The sequence below is a fragment of the Schistocerca serialis genome, chromosome 4, assembly GCF_023864345.2.
Source record: "Schistocerca serialis cubense isolate TAMUIC-IGC-003099 chromosome 4, iqSchSeri2.2, whole genome shotgun sequence".
NCBI lineage: Eukaryota > Metazoa > Arthropoda > Insecta > Orthoptera > Acrididae > Schistocerca > Schistocerca serialis.
The window spans coordinates 260,932,238-260,955,406 of NC_064641.1; the positions used below are offsets into that span (position 1 = coordinate 260,932,238).

At 39.5% G+C, this 23,169-nt stretch overlaps 1 protein-coding gene across 8 annotated transcripts in view; it reads right to left on the bottom strand.

Moving 5' to 3' along the window:
• The window catches only part of LOC126473750 (probable phospholipid-transporting ATPase IA), a 614,987-nt gene that overhangs the window by 96,936 nt on the left and 494,882 nt on the right, over positions 1 to 23,169 (bottom strand). For 7 of the 8 annotated variants that reach the window (XR_007586523.1, XR_007586525.1, XR_007586524.1 and 4 more), the window contains exon 17: positions 14,693 to 14,878. The exons of the other annotated variant lie outside the window; for it this stretch is intronic. Coding sequence is in view for 4 of the 7 variants with exons in the window: in XM_050101001.1 (XP_049956958.1) it covers positions 14,693 to 14,878 (186 nt within the window). In the remaining 3 variants the exon portion in view is untranslated. The remainder of the gene's footprint in view (positions 1 to 14,692; positions 14,879 to 23,169) is intronic. 8 annotated transcript variants of the gene reach the window in all.

Genomic DNA, 23,169 nt, shown 5'->3' on the forward strand with positions numbered 1-23,169 from the left:
ACTGGGAATGAGCCACCTGTGTGTTGTAAGCCATATAAAGTGCCCATTGCCTATAACTGGTGCTGAAGGGATTCATTATCAAGCAAGTACACTACAGTATCCTGTACAGGAAACTGAAGGAATTACTAACAACTAGTCCAGTGTTGGTCTTCCTGATTAATGAAAAGGACTCCACATTATCAGATGATGCTAGCAATCACGCAATGGGTTGTGTTTTGAGTCAACTGTCAGAGGGGAAGGAATATCTGGTCACATATGTGTCACAACAATCAAACAAACAACAATCAAACAAAGCATAGGGGAGCTATTCTATCACAGAAAAATAGATTCTGAACCTCAACTTGGCATGACATACTTACACTGCTATTTGTATGGGAAAAAGTTTAAGGTAATAACAGAACACGCAGCACTGAAATGGTTATTGGTACTGGGCACTGGAACCGAGAGTGTTCAACTTAAAAGTAGTCCATAAACATGGGAGATATCATGGTAATGCAGATGGTGTCAGTAGGAAGATTGGTGTATTACAGACATTAGGTAATACCGCTGTGAAGTGGCAGAAAGTACAAGCTGCTGACAAGGTGTGAAAACAATTTGCAGTGCAGTCGCAGTTCGTTGTACAAAATGGTGTGTTGTGCAAGACAGTAAGGCTTGGTCTGCATGTTGTGGTGCCAGTCACACTGAGAGAAGAAGTCTTGAAACAAGCACATGATCACATACAATATGGTCAACGGGGCACAGAACCATGGGTGATATATGCACAAACAAGATGCAGGGCAATATGTTACGTACAGTGTGCCACGCACACAGAGGGTGGAGTTGAGCCATCAATTAAATGAATGGGATGAACATTTTAGGACCTTTTTCCAGACACCAGCAGGGAACTACTACGTTCTGACTACAATAGGTTATTTCTCACATTACACGGGAATGATAACTATCCTGAATCAGCAAGATGACACAGAAGCACAGGCCAGTATGAATAATTAATTACTAAAATTCAGTGTTCCCAAATGTTAATCACAGATTAGAGCACCAATTTTATACTGGAATAGATGAAGCAGATGTGCCATTTCCTACATGTTCATAAGCTGAGGAGAAGCCCATTTTAGCCACAAGCGAATGGAAGAATGGAGCACGTACCTCAAATGATAGGGAAAGTGCTTCGGCACTATGCTTTATTTCCATAAAATGTTGCAGCTTAAAATAAAATAAAAACGATCATGAAAGTACAGGCCTATCACTGAACAATATTGCATATGGCTGCAAAACACCAAAGGGGAAAAAGAAGTAATTCAGGGTCCAAATCAGGTTACTGAGATGACATTGTGAGTGAAGGTTAAATTGCAGCTTCCGACATATACAACCGTCATACATGTCATATGTAAACGTCCTTCCTGGGGCGTGCCAGATTCATTACTGCCAGCATCAGCGCCATTCCCTGAAAGGGGTTAGAGGACATTAAAAAGAAAAGATTAGCCACAACCTCACAAGTTACACATACATTGCTATATGCGTTAAGGCCATGGAAGTGATAAAATATTAAGATTTTTGGTGTTTTACTGGGTGTCTGTTGTTTCATAAAACATGGTAATGAAGATATGTGAACGTTACACAAATGAAGGACTGTGTTGTGGTACTTTCGAGATATTGGTTTTCAAGTTGACAATGTGGGTGTAGATTTCATTTTGTCATAAGTTAATCATTATTTTGAAGGTGATTTGAGCAGTTTATCTGAACTGACTGCCATGATCATGTAGTGTTTGCAAAAAAAGTCACATGATGGAAACTGAGGTTATTCATGTTTTTGTATGTACACAGCATGTTAGATACGGGCATTTTTATATGACAGACTGATGTCAAGAAGGGAAAAGTGATTACAGCTTCCTTCCTCCATCTGACACAACCAGTGAGGATGACTGCAAGGTGCATCACACTACTAGTGGTGCTGCACCTCCACAGCTGTGAAGGTGGTGATCACCTTGCAGGAATAACCACTGAAAGGAGAGGTGTTTTTCACCAGGCAGGATGAAATTGTCTTGATCAGTCACCAGTAGACACAGAGATTAACTTGTAATGCAACACGAGTAAGAAACAAGGTGTGAAGGCTGCATGAAGCTTTCTCACACCTTGAAAGCAGGAAGAAGGGTGTGTTAAGAGGGATAGAAGGAAAGTACCAGGTGCGCATCTCTTGTACAAGCACTTAGGGATCAATTGCAGCAAGCCATGGACTTTGTGCCAAGCACATTAAAGCAATGGAGGTGGGGATGGATGCATGCTCGATGTACAATGTTGAAAAACATCTGTGCAGGGACTACCCACATGAAGAGGGAGGACGCAGCAGATTTTTTCAAAAAAATGTATTGAGGTTTTTTCGTTATTTGCTGCAAGCTTGGATGCTAGGCAAGCGGCCCACAGCCGCACTTTCAGCGCATAGTGCTGACCCTTTAATTTTTCTCACAGTACAGATTGCTGAACAGGGGATGCCTTCAGTGGACTTTGTTCACCCTCCTTGGCCAATGGGGAAGTATGAAAGGGTCATGTGGTGCCTCGGACGGAGGCACATAAGGAATGGAACAGAGACACTACACACTCTTGCTCGCTGGTGCCTGACCAGTTAAGAGATTCCTTTCCCTCTCTCCCAAGCTGTCCTATACATTTTGGTTTTAGTGGCCATGTCTTCAGACAGTGATTTCTTCCTTAAGTGACTCAGATGTATACCTTTTAACAAATCCTTTGGGCTCTTTTTTGAAAATTAACCAACTTCTCATTTACTTGACCATGCCGATTCAGATGCCTACTCGACACCTGCTCCTGCCATCCCGTAACAAATATTTGAAACAGCAGAAGCTGATGACATCTAGGGGCTCTATGGCGCAAGGTGCAGAGAGAGAGAGAGAGAGAGAGAGAGAGAGAGAGAGAGAGAGGTGGAAGCTACCAGAACCCTGACAGAATGGCACACAAATGGAATCCCAGTTTGATTTTGTAGAGTGTACTCTGTGGCATAGGCTCCTTAGTTAGCCTGCATTTGTCACAAATCTCTTGCCCAGAGCAAAGTCTCGAGTGACCGGAAAAAAGTGAAGGTGACTCCTGTATGTAGGAAACATAAAAGTACAGACCTGCATTATTACAGACCAATGTCCTTAACACATTTGCTTCAGAATTCTTGGACACATTCTGAGTTTGAATATGATACATTTCCTTGAGACAGAAAAGCTTCTGTCCACAAATCGGCATTGATTTAGAAAGCATCACTCGTGTGAAACTCAGCTTGCCCTTTTCTCACATGATGTCTTACAAACCATGGATGGAGGGCAACAGCCACATTCCATATTTATAGATTTCTGGAAAGCATTCAACATGCTGCCCCACTGGAGTCTGATCATGATGGTCTGAGCATACGGTTCAGGTTTCCAGATATGTGAGTAGTTCAAAGACTTTTCAAGTAATAGAAACTAGTACGGTATGTTGTCATCAATGGTGAGTGTTCATCAGAGACAAGGGTATAGTTAGGAGAGCCTCAATATATATGTGAAAGGACAGCTGTTATTCTCTATTTACATACACGATCTAATGGACAGGGTTGGCAGCAGTTTGAGGTTGTTTGCTGATGACGATGTTGTGTATGGGAAGGTGTCGTCACTGAGTGACCACAGGAATATACAAGATGACTTAGACAGAATTTCTAGTTGGTGTCATGAATGGCAGCTAGCTCTAAATGTAGAAAAATGGAAGTTAATGCAGATGAGCAGGAAAAATAAACCTGTAATGTTCGAATACAGCATTAGTAGGGTTAGGTAAATATCTAGGCGTAACATTTCAGTGTGATATGAAATGAAATGAGCATGTCACACTGGTAATAGGAAAGGCGAATGCATGGCTTCATTTTATTGGGAGAATTTTGGGAAAGTGTAGCTCATCCACAAAAGGGACGGCATATACACTCCTGGAAATGGAAAAAAGAACACATTGACACCGGTGTGTCAGACCCACCATACTTGCTCCGGTCACTGCGAGAGGGCTGTACAAGCAATGATCACACTCACGGCACAGCGGACACACCATGAACCTCGGTGTTGGCCGTCGAATGGCGCTAGCTGCGCAGCATTTGTGCACCGCCGCCGTCAGTGTCAGCCAGTTTGCCGTGGCATACGGAGCTCCATCGCAGTCTTTAACACTGGTAGCATGCCGCGACAGCGTGGACGTGAACCGTATGTGCAGTTGACGGACTTTGAGCGAGGGAGTATAGTGGGCATGCGGGAGGCCGGGTGGACGTACCGCCGAATTGCTCAACACGTGGGGCGTGAGGTCTCCACAGTACATCGATGTTGTCGCCAGTGGTCGGCGGAAGGTGCACGTGCCCGTCGACCTGGGACCGGACCGCAGCGACGCACGGATGCACGCCAAGACCGTAGGATCCTACGCAATGCCGTAGGGGACCGCACCGCCACTTCCCAGCAAATTAGGGACACTGTTGCTCCTGGGGTATCGGCGAGGAACATTCGCAATCGTCTCCATGAAGCTGGGCTACGGTCCCGCACACCGTTAGGCCTTCTTCTGCTCACGCCCCAACATCGTGCAGCCCGCCTCCAGTGGTGTCGCGACAGGCGTGAATGGAGGGACTAATGGAGACGTGTCGTCTTCAGCGATGAGAGTCGCTTCTGCCTTGGTGCCAATGATGGTCGTATGCGTGTTTGGCGCCGTGCAGGTGAGCGCCACAATCAGGACTGCATACGACCGAGGCACACAGGGCCAACACCCGGCATCATGGTGTGGGGAGCGATCTCCTACACTGGCCGTACACCACTGGTGATCGTCGAGGGGACACTGAATAGAGCACGGTACATCCAAACCGTCATCGAACCCATCGTTCTACCATTCCTAGACCGGCAAGGGAACTTGCTGTTCCAACAGGACAATGCACGTCCGCACGTATCCCGTGCCACCCAACGTGCTCTAGAAGGTGTAAGTCAACTACCCTGGCCAGCAAGATCTCCGGATCTGTCCCCCATTGAGCATGTTTGGGACTGGATGAAGCGTCGTCTCACGCGGTCTGCACGTCCAGCACGAACGCTGGTCCAACTGAGGCGCCAGGTGGAAATGGCATGGCAAGCCGTTCCACAGGACTACATCCAGCATCTCTACGATCGTCTCCATGGGAGAATAGCAGCCTGCATTGCTGCGAAAGGTGGATATACGCTGTACTGGTGCCAACATTGTGCATGCTCTGTTGCCTGTGTCTATGTGCCTGTGGTTCTGTCAGTGTGATCATGTGATGTATCTGACCCCAGGAATGTGTCAATAAAGTTTCCCCTTCCTGGGACAATGAATTCACGGTGTTCTTATTTCAATTTCCAGGAGTGTAGAATGCTTGTGCAACCCTTTCTTGAGTTCTTTTCCAGTGTTTGGGATCCCCACCAGGTTGGACCGAAGGAAGACATCGAAGCAATTCAGAGGAATGCTGCTGGATTTGTTACTGGTAGGTTCAATCAGCATGCATACATCTATTAAAAAATTGATGCACGAAGCTTACAACAACTACCACCGTCGTACCTTGGCAAACAGATCTTGCTGAGGACCATAGAATATCCTGGTCCTACGTAAAATTGCTAGGTGGGGCTAAGGATTCTATCCAGTCACTTGTTAACCAGTCTGGTGTGGCAGTACTATGTAGCAAAAGTAATGCTGAAGTTCTAAATTTTCATTTAAGAAATCGTTCACACAGGAGAATCAAATAAACATACCATTATTTGACCATCACACAGCCTCCTGTATGGATGACATGGTAATAAGCATCACTGGTGTAGAGAAACCTTTGAACAATTTGAAAGCAAATATGTTGCCAGGTCCTCATGAAATCCCAACATGGTTTTACAAAGACTATTCTACAGCATTTGGCTCCATACTTAGCTTAAATTTATTGTGAATCTCTCACCCAGCGAAAAGTTCCAAGTGACTGGAAAAAAGTGCAGGTGACTTATGTACAATAAGGGTAAAAGAATGGACCTGCAAATTTACAGACCAATGTCTTTAAAATCAATTTGCTGCAGAATCCTTGAACATTATCTCAGCTCAAATATGATACATTTCCTTGAGAGGGAAAGCTTCTGTCTACATATCAGCATGGTTTAGGAAGCATCACTCGTGCGAAACTAACCTTACCCTTTTCTCACATGAGATCCTGTGAACCATGGATGAAGGTCAACAAGCAAGTCCATATTCCTACATTTCTGTAAGGCACTTGACACCATGCCACACAGCAGACTGTTAACAAAGGTACAAGCTTACGGAACAGATATCCAAGTATCTGAGTGGCTTGAAGAGTTCTTAAGTAACAGAACCCAGTATGTTGATTGGTTGGTTTGGGGGATTAAAGGGACCAGACTGCTACGGTCATCGGTCCCTTTTTCCAAATACAAAGGACACCCACAGAGAATAAAAACGAGGAACAGAAGAGATCACAGACGATACAGAACAAGAGAAACTGAGACAAAGACAAGACAAAACGAACTAAAACCACACAGAGTGTGACGGTGGTTGGCCGACCACATAAATAAAAAAGGAAAAGCCAACCACTTAGAAACACATTAAAAAATCAGTTTAAAATCATAAGCCAAAGGCCAGAATCAACACAAAACAATAAAATAAAACAGAAACACTCAGATTAAATGATAAAATCCCCCTGCCCGATTAAAACGTAAAACTAAGTCAGCCATAGTGGAGTCGTCTGTTAAAAGGGCAGGGAGTGTAGCAGGCAGCGCAAATGTCTGCCTGACCACAGCTAAAAGGGGGCAGGCCAACAGAATGTGGGCCACTGTCAAAGCCGCCCCGCAGCGACATACAGGAGGGTCCTCCCGGCGCAGTAAATAACTGTGTGTTAGCCGGGAGTGGCCAATGCGGAGCCGACAAAGGACGACTGAGTCCCTGCGGTTGGCTCGCATGGATGACCGCCACACAGTTGTCGTCTCCTTAATGGCACGGAGTTTATTGGGTGTAATCCGATCGCGCCATTCAGCGTCCCAAAGCGCAAAAACTTTTCGGCGGAGGACTGCCCGCAAATCAGTCTCTGGGAGGCCAACATCCAGAGATGGTTTAGCCGTGGCCTCTTTCGCCAGGCAGTCAACATGTTCATTGCCCGGGATACCGACATGACCGGGGATCCACACAAAGACCAGTATGTTGACCCTGAGGGCAAGTGTTCATCAGGGACAAGGGTATCGTCAGGAGTGCCCTAAGTAAGTGTGATAGGACCACTGTTATTTTCTACAAAAGTAAACAACCTTGGGAACAGGGTAAGTAGCAGTCTGCAGCTGTTTGCTGATGACGCTGTGGTGTATACAAGAGTGTTGTCATTGAGTGACTGTATGAGGACACAAGATGGCTTAGACAAAATTTCATGAATGTCATGAATGGCAGCTAGCTTTGAATGCAGAAAAATGTAAGTTAATGCAGATGAGTAGGAAAAATAAATCTATAATGTTTGAGTACAGTATTAGCAGTGTGCTGCTCGGCACAATCATGTCAATTAAATATCTAGGCACAACATTGCAAAGCGATATGAAATATTATTAGCATGTTAGGATTGTAGTAGGGAAGGCAAACAGTCACCTTGGGTTATTGGGACACATTCAGGAAAGGGTGGCTCATCTGTAAAGGAGACTGAATGTAGGACATTAGTGTGGCTCACTGCTGAGTACTGTTCGATTGTTTGATACCCACAACTGGTCTGATTAAAGGTATATATCAAAGCAATTCAGGGGTGAACTGCTGGATTTGTTACTGGTAGGTTTGAACAGCATCCAAGTATTATGGAGATGTCTAGGGAACACAAATGGCAATCACTGGAGTGAAGGTGATGTTCTGAGAAAATTGAGAGAACTGGCATTTGAGGCTGACTGCAGAATGATTCTACCACTGCCAATGTACATTTCACAAAAGGATGACAAAAATTAGATTAGGACTTGTACAGAGGCAGTCAGACATTTTTCCCTCACTCTATTTGTGAGTGGAATATAAAATGAAATGATTAATACAGACTACCTTCCACCACACACCATGTGGTGGCTCACAGAGTATGTATGTAAATGTAAGTGTGTAGATGAACTCAATAAGTGAACCTGGAACAAGGAGTATTGAATAATACCAGAATACTGTGGGAGTTAACAGAAGAGATGATGGATTATGTGAGAATGACCACCAGTTCTCTAAAATAGGATTTAACTATAACACAGCACTGGTTAGACTCTTTGGGTACCAACAGCTGGCTATGAAAAGGCTGTTGCAACACTTGCCGATAGCATAGGGGATGTCTGCATTATGACAGCTTGTTGCCACCAAGATAATTTCTGGCTGATTTACGTCAGGCATGGGAGGAGCTGCCAGCTACGTTAGAGTTCATTGTAGTGCTGGAGAAGAAAAACACTACCACTGCTATAACACCTCATGTCAGTTGGTGTCAGTGTGCCCACATGTGATAACTCATTTCCCAATGATAGGTACAGACACCTAGTGCGAGTGCTATATCATTCACTGATACTGTGTAAAGCAGGAGGGCCATGGGAAAGTTTGCGCAAGTCAAGACCTATAAAATATAACTAGTTATGCAATGAGGGGAAAACCATGTACTGAAGTCAGATGACAAATTGTGACAGTGCTGCTGAGAACAAGTCATGATTGCTGGTCCTGGGTGATATACACTGCCAAAGGCACATGTGAAATGCAATTATTTTTAGGAGGGACATGAGTAGAAGGATTCCTGTGGAACATCCTGGCATCTCAACTAAATTTCCAGAAGACAGGTCCACACTGGATATACACTGCATACAATACAATAGTGGTTACTGCACTCTGTTACAAGCAGGGGCGACTTACGGGGGCAGAACAGTTATGCTGCAAGATAGGGTATATTAGCAAGGTGGCTACTCAAACTCAGAAAAAAGAAAATTCCCAAGAATCTCAGGTGTAAGGATGAAGATGGCATCAAGAGGCTCCTGACAAATTAATTGTGAAGGGGAGTAGGGGTGTGTGGAGGGGAGTAAGAGGGGGTGGGGCAGCATACAACAATAACAACTTTTCTTGCCTCTCTGCTGAGCTATATACCAGCCACAGCAGTTTAATCACAGTTTTTAAATATCAGTAATTTGTGTGCAATAATATTCATGTAATTAACACACTTTGAAAGTATTTTAAAATTTGTGGTTTTTAAAGCTCAATAACACTTAGGCTAAAAACACAGAACTCCCTGAGATTTTATGAAATTACTGAAATTTCTTGAGATTTCCCTGATTTTTCTAAGTAAAATGTAGCTCCCTGAGAATTACAGGTTTTCCAGGAGAATCGCCACCCTAATTAATAAATGGTACAATGTGTGACATTTGGGGTCAACTTTTTGGGTACTGGCAACCATCACAGGGGGGTACAATTCTAACCTGACATCCTGCAGAAGTACTCCCCTGACAAACCTTTGGAGATACTACTGGCTAAATTTTACAAAGGAGGATCAGTTAGTGATAGTGGGTGGAGCAGGGAACAGTCTTGATAGGGACGGGGAATATGATGTAGGTGGTGACCTGGTAAAGACAGCTACTCAAACTGGTGGCACTAAAATGCATTTCGTGCAGCAGTTTCAGTGTCATGATCAGATCATCTTAAAGCGGCTGTTAGGCATGTTAACATGGGGCTGGAGAGGGTGCTGATGGCAGAGGGCATGGGTCACATTTCAATGATGCCAGTTGGGTCCATCAGCAGATCAGGTTTCACTAGGCATGGCCTGCACCTCAATAGGTATGGGAAGGGGAGGCTGGCAAAGCTGATAGGTGACAGTGTAGTGGATGGTGGGTGGTGGTGGGATCACTGATGGAAAAATTCCTGTAGTAGTTGGCGTTAGAGGTTCACCTTATTTAGATTGAAGTCAGCTGATAGGTATATCTGCTTAAAGGAAGTCCCTCTAAATAACGGCTCACCTTCAGAGGATCTCATGTTTCCAAGCAGAGAAGGAATTAGCACATTTCATCAAAATATAAGATGTATTAGAGATAAAGTTAGTGAACTGCTTACAAATGTTGACTCTGAAATTATTGGTATGTCGGAGCACCACTTAAATAATTTGACAATTCAGAGGCTTCCTTTCCCAGGATACAGATTAGCTGGCTGTATTTCAAGGAGTTCCTTTTAGGGTGGGGGAGTAGCTATGTACATAAAAAACAGTATTCCATTTGAGTCGATAGACCTATCACAGCACTGCACTGAACAGATATTTGAATGTTGTACAGGGGCAGTGAATTTAGTGAAACTAAACTTCTAATTGTTGTTGTTTATAGGTCCCCTAATTTTGACTTCAGACCATTTCTGCTCAAGCAAGAGAGGGCTCTTGATTCACTTTGTAGGAAGTACCAGAAATTAGTTATATGGGGTGACTTCAATATAAATTTTGTGTACGATGGTGCAAGAAAAAGGATGTTGGTAGATCTCCTAAATTCATATGATCTGATCCAGACTGTGTTTTTTCCAACTAGGGTGCAGGGAAACAGTAGCACAGCCATAGACAATATTTTTATTCATTCTTCATTACTAGATGGGCATTCTGTTAGTAAAAGCATGAATGGCCTTTCAAACCATGATGCATAAATTTTAAGACTAAAAGGCTTTTGTACTCAAACAAATGTCACATGTAATTATAAACTATGTAGGAAAGTTAATTCAACAGCAATAGAGAGATTTTTAAACCTTGTCAAGGAACAAGAGTGGCAGGATGTTTATAGTGCTGATAGCATAGATGATAAATATAATGCTTTCCTTAACATATTTCTCATGCTCTTTGAGAGTTGCTTTCCATTAGAATGTTCTAAATGGGGTACTAGCAGTAATAGGTAGCCTGGGTGGATGACTAGTGGGATAAGGATATCATGTAGAACAAAGCGGGATTTATATCAAAACGTTAGAAGTAGTCGCAATCAAGCTGCAGTAGCCCATTACAAACAGTATTGTAAGGTGCTTAAAAATGTTATTAGGGAAGCAAAGAGTATGTGGTACGCAAATAGAAAAGCTAATTCACATGATAAAATTAAAATCATATGGTCAGTTGTGAAGGAAGTGTCTGGCCAACAGCACAAGGTCGACGATATAAAGTCAGTTCACAGTGAAAATATTTCTGTTACTGATAAATCAGATATATGTACAGTATTTAACAATCACTTTCTGAGCATTGCTGGTGAATTAAATAGAAATTTAGCTTCTACAGGGAATTATATAACTCCCTTGGCAAAAGCCTTTCCGAGATCGATGTCTGAAATATTCCTCTGTGATACAGATAAGGGGGACATTGAGTCAATAATTAAATCAATGAAGACTAAGGACTGTCATGGTTCTGATGGAGTGCCTAGCAGAATATTAAAATACTGTGCTGCACATGTTAGCCCAATACTTAGCCATATTTGTAATTTTTCCTTTAGGAATGTTCAGTTTTCCGATTGATTAAAGTACTCAGTTGTAAAGCCACTTTATAAAAAGGGAGAAAGGGATAATGTAGACAATTTTAGACCTATTTCTATGCCATCAGTGTTTGCTAAAGTAATGGAGAAGGCTGTGTATGTATGGATAATTGATCATTTTATATCACGATTTGCTGTCAAATGTACAGCTCGGCTTTAGAAGTCACTTAACGACTGAGAATGCTATAGTCTCTTTTCTCTATGAGGTACTGGATGGGTTAAACAAAAGGTTTCAAATGCTAAGCATATTTTTTGATTTAACCAAGGTGTTTGATTGTGTTGATTACAAAATATTGCTCCAGAAGTTGGACCATTACGGAATACGGTGAGTAGCTCACAACTGGGTCACCTCTTACTTTAGTAACACAGCAAAATGTCATTATACACAATGTTGAGAATAACTGTGATGGGGGGTCTGAGTGGGGTATGGTCAAGTGGGGAGTGCCCCAGGGATCAGTGCAGGGGCCACTCATGTCCCTTATTTATATAAATAATATGCCCTCTAGTATTACGGGTAACTCTAAAATATTTCTGTTTACTGATGACACTAGCTTGGTAGTAAAGGATATTGTGTGCAACACTGGCTCAGTTTCAAATAGTGCAGTTCATGACCCAAGTTCATGGCTTGTAGAAAACAAACTAATGCTAAATCACAGTAAGACTCGGTTTTTACAGTTTCTAACACACAAGTCAACAAAACCTGACATTTTAATTTCACAGACTGGACATATGATAAGTGAAACTAAACAGTTCAAATTTCTAGGTGTTCAGATAGATAGTAAACTGTCGTTGAAAGCCCATGTTCATGATCTTGTTCAAAGACTTACTGCTGTCATTTTTACTATTCGAACAGTATCTGAAGCGAGTGATTGTTCGACACAAAAATTAGTTTGCTTTGTCAACTTTCATTCGCTTATGTCATATGGTATTATATTCTGGGGTAACTCTTCCCATTCTACAGGGATATTTTTGGTTCAGAAACAGGCTGTTTGTGCAATAAGTGTTGTAAGTCCATGAACCTTTTGTCGACCCCTGTTCACAAGTTCGGGTATTTTGACATTGGCCTCTCAATATATATATTCCTTACTGTCATTTCTTGTTAACAGTATTAGTTTATTCCCAAGAATAAGCAGCTTTCACTCAGTTAATACTCAGCAGAAATCAAAGATGCATTTGGATCGGACTTTCGTAACTATTCTGCAGAAAGGTGTGCCATATACTGCTGCATCCATTTTCAATAAGCTACCATGCAAATTCAGAAATCTTAGCAGTAATCTATGCACTGTCAAGTCGAAACTGAGGAGTTTCCTCATAGGTCACTCCTATTCTGTTAAGGAGTTCCTTGAAAAAGTAAGCTCATTCTCGTTGTATGGTTGATTGTCTTTACTTAAACTTATGGATTGACTTTTTTCGGGTTCATAAACATTTTATTTTTATTTGTTATTACTTTTATGTTGTAATTTCATGTACTGACACGTTCCATGACCTTGGAGATTTGCTCCTCAATTTGGTCCTACAGAACTTGACGTGTAAATAAACCAAAATAAATAGAAACTTCACTTTCCTGAACAATACTATGGATCTTGAGCTACTCAGTCCTGTGGACAAGTTTACAATAGTGTAGGAGGGATGTAATAGCGCACAGCTAATGTTTCTATACATAAAGCTGTACCACAGTATGTTCCAGCACAAAATTGTAGTGACTGACATCTCCACTTCAAGTACCATCTTGCACAAATTCTGGTTTGTGTAGCAAACATCTATCTATGACAGAGAACTGCCCATTCTTCTGAACTCCACACCAACCTTAGAAAATAACTAGTCATTAAGCATACTGGTAATTGGACCTTGTGAACTGGACTAGATCCGTATAAGATGCATTGGGACAAAAAGTGTACATAAATGGGTAGACATGGAAAAATTAAAATGTAATGTTTAAGCAATCTGCGAAGTTAATAGCAGTCTGTGATCTGATGGAGCAGTTCTTCTGAAGGGAAGAGGAGCATTACAACAACACCCAGTGGACTTCAGAACCCCTGGGTAGGTGGATCAGCTTCCTGATTGCGTAATTTTGATGTGTGGTGCTGAAAACTGCTGCGCCAGCATGGTGAAAGCTTCTGCCCTGGTGAACACGATTACCACACACTGGGCCCTGACACTTGCTGCCTACGCTCTGTACATGATGAGAAGTGGCATCTTTTCATAATAGCACTGGATAAGCACATGTATGTAATCGCTGCTTCAACCGTGCAGTATCGGTCATCAACTGAATGCCTCCATTCCAGCTGTCACCCCAATGTGAGTCACCACCTCATCTGAAACTAGCCACTGCCTCCGCTAACTGCTGGTCTATGAGCTGTGCCGAAAACTGATAAAACTGATGCTGCCAGGGCCTGCACTGGTGTCTTCCAGATGTAGCCTGCTTTTAGCTGACAGTAACCAACTCCCTGGAGCTTCCAAGGGGTCTTCAGTTTGCAGACCACTGTGGGGTGCCTCCTGCACCTAATCCATTGTGAGCTGTAGGCTGACCCTGCATTCCTGCCTAACAGTATGCCCACGAGACTGCTGCTGCTGTGTGTCTGATGTCCACAGGCCTGATGCAGCTGCAAGACCGCTGAGGCCCTGCTGTGAGCTGGGCTGAGCAAGCACTGCCACTTGTGATCATCACCTGACACAGGGACACTGTCTGCTTCAGCTGTATGAACTCAGCTGAACAAATATCTTGCTGTTACCATTCATTTATGATTCCATGATGGCCAAGGAAATGATTCTTCATAACCACTGTTCTGTCAACTATTCTGGCCCGTAACACACAATATCACTTAAAATTTCTGTACTTGTACTGTTTTTCACCTTCTCCCTCTTGATCGTTATGTATTGTTGTGATTTGCTATAAAATGCTGAATGCTGTGCATCTGCTTGCACAACATTTTTGGAATGATAGAATGATATATAAATAAAATTCTAATAAATGAATAAATAAAACCTGTACTATCACATGAAGTGGCCCTTCCTGACATGCACGAAACTGCTTTGAAATTTGTGCTTTGTATTCATATCTTGAACATCATTTCTTGATGGCAAAGTAAATAAACAACATAACTGACCTGTACATGATGAAAATAGATATTAAGTTTCAAAAATATCAACAGTTCTTGTTAGAAATTTCAGAACAGAACTAAATATCAAACAAGTACACTTACCACATTGTATAACCCAATAGACCAACGCTCAAACAGGATTTGTCCTGACCACCCTGAATATATTGCAAACCACAGTTCAATTACGTAAAGGCATATGTTTTTGTAAAAGCTGTACAATATTAATTTGCACATTCGATTGTAGTTCCATGCTCCATGAACAAAAAGCAGCTTCAGAAGAAATCGAAACTGCAAACAATAATTTGTGTTAATTACCATGAAAAGTCTGCTTGTATGTTTCAGCATTCTGTTAATGTTACATTACTTTTACACTTAACTAGATGAACAACAATAAATTTTGTAATCATTACTAAATCTGCACATCATAACAGTGATCGCTCTATGTAACGTGCAATTTATACACGATTCCTCATAGCGTCATATAGTACATAAAAATCAAACAAAATGTTTTTTTGCAGATCTCAGCTCTGCAAGTACATAGTGAAGTCCTAAATGCTTCATCTTTTGTATCCCCAGCATAACAATCAATAGAACACCAATGAATTATGTATGCATCATGCTTATAACTTTCACCAAGATTTTTAAAAATAAAGTAGCCAGTAACTGACAAAATAAAATCTTGCAGCCTTTAACACAGTACCACTGATCAAACACAAAAATGTACATGTCAAACATGGAAACAGTAAAACTTTTGAAAAAGTTATTGACAGTTCTAAAGTTAGTGTAATTAACATTCTACTTTACAAACTTCCCTAGCAGTTGCCAATTTCAAGTATCAGAAGTCAGCAGTGCAAGAAAATATTTGTACAAATACAAACATTCCTGCAGCCAGCTCTTAATTTTTGTATAAAAAATTGGTAAACCCATTACCAGGCAGTTAAACTAAACTCAAGTTTTGAAGAACAATCCACAATGTCAATTACTCTTGCAAGTACTCAGTGCAATAGGTGACTTCCTAACTGATCAGTCAATTAACCAATTAAAAACTAGTGACCCTATACAGCAAAACCTTCACATCTACGCCTACAGCTCAGAAATAAAAGAACTAAAAATAATGTGATGGGAGTTTTTCAAAGTAATTATGTGTATTATGAAACTATAAATACACCAAAATTAATGTTTTACTACCTGCAAACAAGCTGCCTGTACCAATCAAAGGGAATATTTTGTGGCTTTTCCCCCCTCAAATAAACATACAGCGATGACTACAATCCGAATTATATGAGGAAAGATATCATAGATGCAAGACGTTGACTGAATTTCCAGTTCACTTGGTGCTCAGCTAACAAGGGAGTGGTCTAAACTGACACATCAAAATCCATCCTGAAATATTTTATACAGGAAGAATACAATGAAAGCATTCACTGTAAAAATTTTAGCTGCTAAGATACACTACAAGCATTAAAAAAAAAAAAAAAAAAAAAAAAAAAAAATGTTGAAGTTACTTGTTGTTTTCTCATATGAAGAATCACTTATGAAAGCAGTTTGTACAGCCCTTCGTGCCTAGTATGAGATTGGCCATGACAAGAGAGCATAGTGCTTCATAGTGCTAATATAGGGAGTAGCACAAGCATATTTAAAGCACCTAAACCACACGAAAATTTTCGTGTATCATTAATGGTTTGACTAAGGGGCAGATTGTATTCACACCTAAACTTTTGCATATGTAATTCTTACAAATGTGACTAGCAGACAAAAAGAAATCAAGGCAATGTTTGATGTTAGATTATAGATGACTTTCATCAATCATAACATCAGTTTATTGAAATATTTCTTACATGTGCATCATTTTATAACAGTTACTATAGCACATTTCATAACATAATTTTTGGATGTGTATATTCTTGTTATAATGAAATAGTTCATTGTTTATTACTAATAGTTGTAAAATAAAGTGAAGTATCATCTGAATGATGAAAACAAATTTTTCTTCTTTAGGGCCAGCGGCGTAATATATGTCTCGTAATGACATGATTGTTAGGGTAGATGCACCAAATAGCCGCTTATAGTAAGTAATCTTTATTTACATTTACAACAGACTGTTTTGTCTTAATTACCATATTCAAGTATGTCTAGACTGATCTGACATCCATACTGCATCATTAGTGGACTGCTTTGTAACTGTACCTGCATTAATACGATAGTAAATGTTGTCAAGATGTTGAAATTAAATGTTAATTACGATGTGACAGCAGTTTGACAGTTCCACTCTTATGATGCTATAGGTTTACAAAGTGGCACTATCATAATTAACATTTAATTTCAACATCTTGACAAAATTTACAATCTTATTAAAGCAGTGACAGTTACAAAATAGTCCACTAATGACGTGATATGGACGTCACATCAATCTAGACGTACTTGAAATGGAAATTAAGCTGAAACAATCTGCTGTAAATGTAAATAAAAATTATAAGCAGCTATTTGGTGTACCTACTCTAACAATTATGTCATTATCAGATGAAAACAAACGTTTTTCTTTCACCAGGCACACCTGACAAACGAAAAATTAATGCTTTCAGGATTGTCTCGGTAACTGAAGACCCCACAGAAGAAAGGGGTAAGTCTATTTAATTAGGAAATGAGTTTATGGCACATTCTGATGGCTAGTCGTTGGTAATACAAGGCAATTAAAATGACTTTCAAATAAAGAAGCAAGTCATCAAGATACAAAGGATTTCACTTTTTGTGATAAAGGAAAGAACATTCAAAGTCAGTGTTTTCACGGAAAGAATGGGCAAGTCCAAGGTTTGTTTCCACTGTTCACATTACAGCTTTCAGCTGAGTTGTGACTGCAAGTGTGATTGATTGAGTTTGACTGTGAGAAACCATTTGTTAATCAACAAACTAAAAACTAAAAAGTTATGGCAGAATGAGTAAGGTTTGTAGGGACCTTAGGGCAATGTCTCAAGAGTTAGGCACTTACTGCAAATGCTTACTGTTTAAGTGTTTCAGGAAAATGCTCACTGTTTAAGTGTTTCAGACAAATCAAACCCCATGATAAAGAACAGCTTACTAGGAATTTTAATTTATTAGGTAACTAAAATAATCACTCTTCCTATTTAATCTGCTTAATTTCTGTGACATTAATTGCTCATAGAAGGCCTAGGTATCATGATTTTGATGCCACATATGCCATTTTCTGACCCATTATAAGAATCAAACAAAATGATAGGATGAGTGAAATTCCTGTTTGCCGAAAGGCTGTTATTGCTTTGCATGAAATAACAAAGCACAGACTGCATACTATATAACTGAGTACGAAGGATACTGGAATATGTCCCGAAGAGAAGAGAGATATACATGATAATTGCCTTGGAAACTACCCAAGGAAATTAAGGGAAGAGAGATACTATGACAAGGGAAAGACAGACAGACTGTACCTTCAGGAATACCTACCAATAAAAACATGCCATGAGTTATATAGAGAAAAATACCCAAACTTCCTGTTGTGTATGGGACATATCAGAAAATATTTAGCAGCAAATTAAACTTATTACTGGGATATCTGTGAACCGATACCTGTTCAACATGTGACAAAGTTCAAGCACACTCAAGAGGTTTGAATGCAATGCTTTCACAAAATATCTCTGAAAAAGAAAAGTTACAAATTACAAAGCAAAGTACTTAGCACAAAAGACTAGGTTCGTAAGATAAGAGCTGTTACATTTTATTCAAGAAAATGAAAAGCATTGCAGGAAAGTCAAAAGATAAAGGAAAATGAAGCAGTATGCATGGACTGTAAAAAAGAATCTACCTTTGCCAAGTATACGCACAAATGATGTTTATTACAAGCGTAAATTATGGTTTAACATGTTGACATTTATCAACTGTCCAAGAGTGATCCAATATTTTATACTTAATTTATTATTTATTAATTTTTTTTAAATTTATTAGTTTCTTGCACAATTATGTGAGTGAAATTCTTGATCCAAAAGTAAGGGTTCTTGAAATGTTTTATGATTCATGCTCAGGACAGAGTAAGAACTATGCAATGTTTTTACATCTTCATTATGTCATTCATATGACTAAGAGATTAGATAGCACCAAATAGTATTTCCACTAAGAGGACACTCTTAGGTGGAATGTGATAAAAAATTTGGTTTGATAAAACAGAAAACTACTGCAGAGTTCACAAAAGGCTGGATTATGGGTTTTGGAACCACAAGAGTGAATCCAAGGACTTATGAAGTCATTCCTGATCAACAAGAAATTATACAAGACTGGACGATGTTTTTAAAAACATGTTACAAACTGAAGTGTTCTTAGAAGAAATGACCATTCAAGGAGCTTTGGTTGTGAAGGAAGATAAGTTGTTCAAATACAGGATTATGTACAATGGAACCTGGCCACCAGTAGATAGGGTATGTTCCGTTTATCTACATTTACACGTCAAGTCCGAGAATCAAGCTCAGGGACCTGATGAATTCTTAAGGCCTCATAGAGGATGTAATGATGTGTGTTCTGTAATATGAAATTTTTTGTAAGGTAAATGAAAACTGTTTTGCAGATAACTGATTCTAGGGGTATACTTTCAGCGCTCCTGCCAATATCTTACAAAAAATATGCAGACCTTCAAGAACTTAAAACAGTATTGAGATGAAAGACTACCAAAAAGTGATGGTCTTACCATGTCCTTTTAGGGGCAACGATATACTTTCTTTGTATGTATTGCCTTTTTTGTCATATAATTTAAATTATTATTTTTTCTAAGGTACTTCATCCACAATCATTAAATTTGACATTGTAGCTATATTGTTTACACTCAATTATTGAGTTTTAAGTACTTTTTTGTAATTTTGAAAGTTTAAATTTCCTCTCATTAATAATGTACTAAATATGGCTTATCCGTTTTTTCTGTGGGCCCTTCAATTACTAGTGTTATTTAGACAGAACTGCAGTTGAGCAAGAAATGGTCCTGGCTTGCACACCAAGCATACTTAAAGCAATTCATAAAACGTGCCAATGTGAATTGATAATGCATAAATGACTAGAATTTAAGAATACTGTTCTCTTGATAAACCTCAGCTGATACGGAGCCATTGAAAATTATATTGTTTGAAAATTTCCTTAAAAATATTTTCCACTGTCGATAAAATTATTTATTGGGACTCTCACTGATTGTACTGGGTGGCATCTGAATTACTTCAACAGTCTTTTCGTTGACCTCCTGAAAGACAGAGGTATCATTATGTCCATGCCAAGAGTCCAGCCTAAGTAATGAACTAATTTATGCAGCTGGTTAGAAACAGTTTTGAATGAAATATTCCAAGCTATTCTTTCCTATTTTTTTTCAGATTTGAAAAGATAAATTGTAAGATTTTTGCCATCATATAGTCATCTTTTTATTTTTGGTGATAATGCCTAGTAGTCCCTGAAGACAGATATAAACCCGTGGAAAAAGTAATCCACTTCTACTTATCAGAGTCATTGTTGTTTATGAATGTGTCATAGCATTAACCAAATTGCACAACTGATTTTTTTCGCCTTGAAATGATAATGTGTGATTTTCTCACAGTTGTTTCACGAAACCTTACTGATCGGCATTAGACACAGCAGATGCGCACATAACAGCAAGCTTCGTCTTCACATCAGTTATGAATTACTTACATCTCCTCTACACTTTTACTTGAAATAAACTTTGTTGTTTTGCCACTTCCTATACTGTATATTTGTTGAATCTTTTTAACCAGGTTGATGAAGACATGAAATCAGTAACGTTCCTTCCAACTGCATTTCAGAGGGCCCAGTGTGCTGCCTCTCATGATCAGCTCTACATATTTCATATCTAAAGAAAACTCCTCTAGAGAACTGTTGTTCATTTCATTTTTATTCAAGCTTATGAGTTTATGTTGGTTATTAATGGCGGGTAACGGGACTGAGCAGTGAATCATTTGGACGGTTTTTCTTTCACAGTTTTACAGGTTTCACTTTGGCGCGTATTTATTACTTTGTGTAAGTCTTTCTTCCATTTATACAGTTCATGGTCAGAACTTTGAATGAAAACTGAAATTCACTATGCAGGTCATGATCACACTGAGTTGGGTTGTCTGTTTACCAATGCACCATCAACCAAGGATATATGCATGCCATGTTGCACAAAAACAGTCCACTACAACTCCAGTAATGGTGTACACTGCTCCTGCCATGTGATGAGCTACAAATTTGGCAATTTTCAGCATAAAAAAAAAATTACTTGCAGTTTGTCTTAGCAGCTAAAATTTTGACAGGATCTTTCTTTCAGTGAATTTTTCCCATAAAAAAAAGCCTCAGGGCATGTTTTGACATAGACAATTCCCTCGCAAGGAAAATTGGAGAACTGCCAAATTCCATCCTAGCCTTAAGAAGCAATGGAAGCTTGTTGCATTCATCAACATATTGTTTTTCAGTTCTAGAATTAATTGAAACAGCAGCAGTCTAGCACAAACTTTATTGAGGTGCAGTATGTTAAGGGTCAGGTGAGAAAAGGAAGGAAGGAAGGAAGGAAGGAATATTAGGTTTTAATGGTTAATCAATGATAAGATCATTAGGGATGGAGAACAAGGTATGGGCAATGACGGAGCAAAGTGATCAACATGGTACTCATCTTAACTGATTTAGGGAATCCAAGGAAAACCTAATTCTGTGTGGTAAGATGATGATTCGGGTCCTCCTCCTAAATGTGAGTCGTGTCTTTACAACAGCATCATTTCATTTGATATCATGATGTGATGTACTAAACTGATACATGTCATGACTAACTCTTTCAGAGCTATATGATAATTGTATGTAACAATGTCTTTTATTGCCGAGATGTTTTCTCTTGGCACAACCTGATGTGGCTAGCGTACTCACCCCAGCATCTTTGACTGAAGTGAAGCTGTTTTAGAAACTTCCTACATGACTCAAATATCTACTACAGGGCAAACAGATATCACCATAGTGTGATTTTTGGTAGATTTACAAGGGTTGTGTGCCTTAACTTATCGAAAATTTACAACAGATATCTGGATAACTTTGCTGTATTGTACCGTACTTTTATTAGTTGTGTTGTTTACAAATGCAGTTTATGCACACAGTTTTCATACCATTGGGCTCTCCAATACAGAGTGGAAAATTCTTTCTGGAATTTGTTTGTTTACAAGTTCGTGTCTGCAGTACTAGAACACACTAAAATCCCTGAGCCACAGTTTCTTAGCAAGTACCTATATGGGACCACTGATAACTATCAGCTTGAAAAAATAAAGTTACATAATTAATTTATTGTTTGTTTGCAAGTACATGTCTGCTATCCCAGTATATATTGTAATTCCTGTGCCACAGTACTGCTGCTTGTTCTAGAGGAGTCAATACAAAACAGTACAGACCATTTCCACTTTATCAGTGGGTCATGCCATTTTGTATGGACTCCTCTAGCGACAAGCAACAGAACTGTGGCACAGGAATTTCATTGTGTACCAGGACTGCAGACATATACCTGCAAACAAACAAATAAAAAATTAATTATGTAACTTTACTTTTTATCAGTAATTAAAATGTTATGACTATCCCTCATACATTTCCAGATTCTGTTATTGTTATCTACTGATCTGGTATTCATAACTTCACTATTTGTGATTTCAAGATTTCTGATTACTTACAAGGGCTTGCTGAAAAGAAATACATCCAAATTTTTAATGTGAAAACTCTTAAAGCTTCAAATACAACACATGTTATTAACATTCTGCACCTTTATTCTTCATTTATACATATTTGCAGCCCTGTGTCGCTACAAGCCTCCTCATTGTAACATGTAACTCGGCGGTGTGTAATGTAACTATTTCGGTGTATGGGTAACAGTGTTCTGTAATTGAATTCAAAGAGCACCCTCTCCTTCAGCATGGCAATGCAAGACCACACGAGTGCTGTGACATCTGACGACACTGTCATTGATCATTCTTCATACATTTCCAACTTGGCCCCATCTGATTTTCATCTGTTTCAAAAAAGTAAAGAACACCTTTGGGGACTTCACTCTGATAGTACTGAAATGGTAAGTGGTGTTAGCAAATCTGAGTGTGTGGCTCTGTCAATGAAGTCAAATTCTGTAGCGAAGGTATCAACAAATTAGTCTCCTGCTATGAAAAATGTGTTTGTTCCCAGGGTGACTATGTTGAGAAATAAATATGGAGACGTGAAGAATAATCATGTTTGTTTTATTTAATAAGCTTTAGGAGTTTTCAAATACAAAATTCAGAGGCACTGATTTTCAGCACACTCGTATACTGCTTAAATTAATAAGGTTTTTTATCTTTATTCCCTAACATTCCATTTTATTAATGTATTCTAAGTCTCCCTTCTGCCACAACCATCCCATATGCACAAATGTTATGCTTCTTTCTTATCTCACTATCATTATATTTATAAAAATACACACCAGTGCCAATTACTGGTTTTATGAACACAGACATTTTTGGAATCTCATAACAAAAGAGGTAACATTTACGAACCTCTTTTCTTACTTTTGTCAGGGAGCAATGTAAAATCATTAAACATATTGT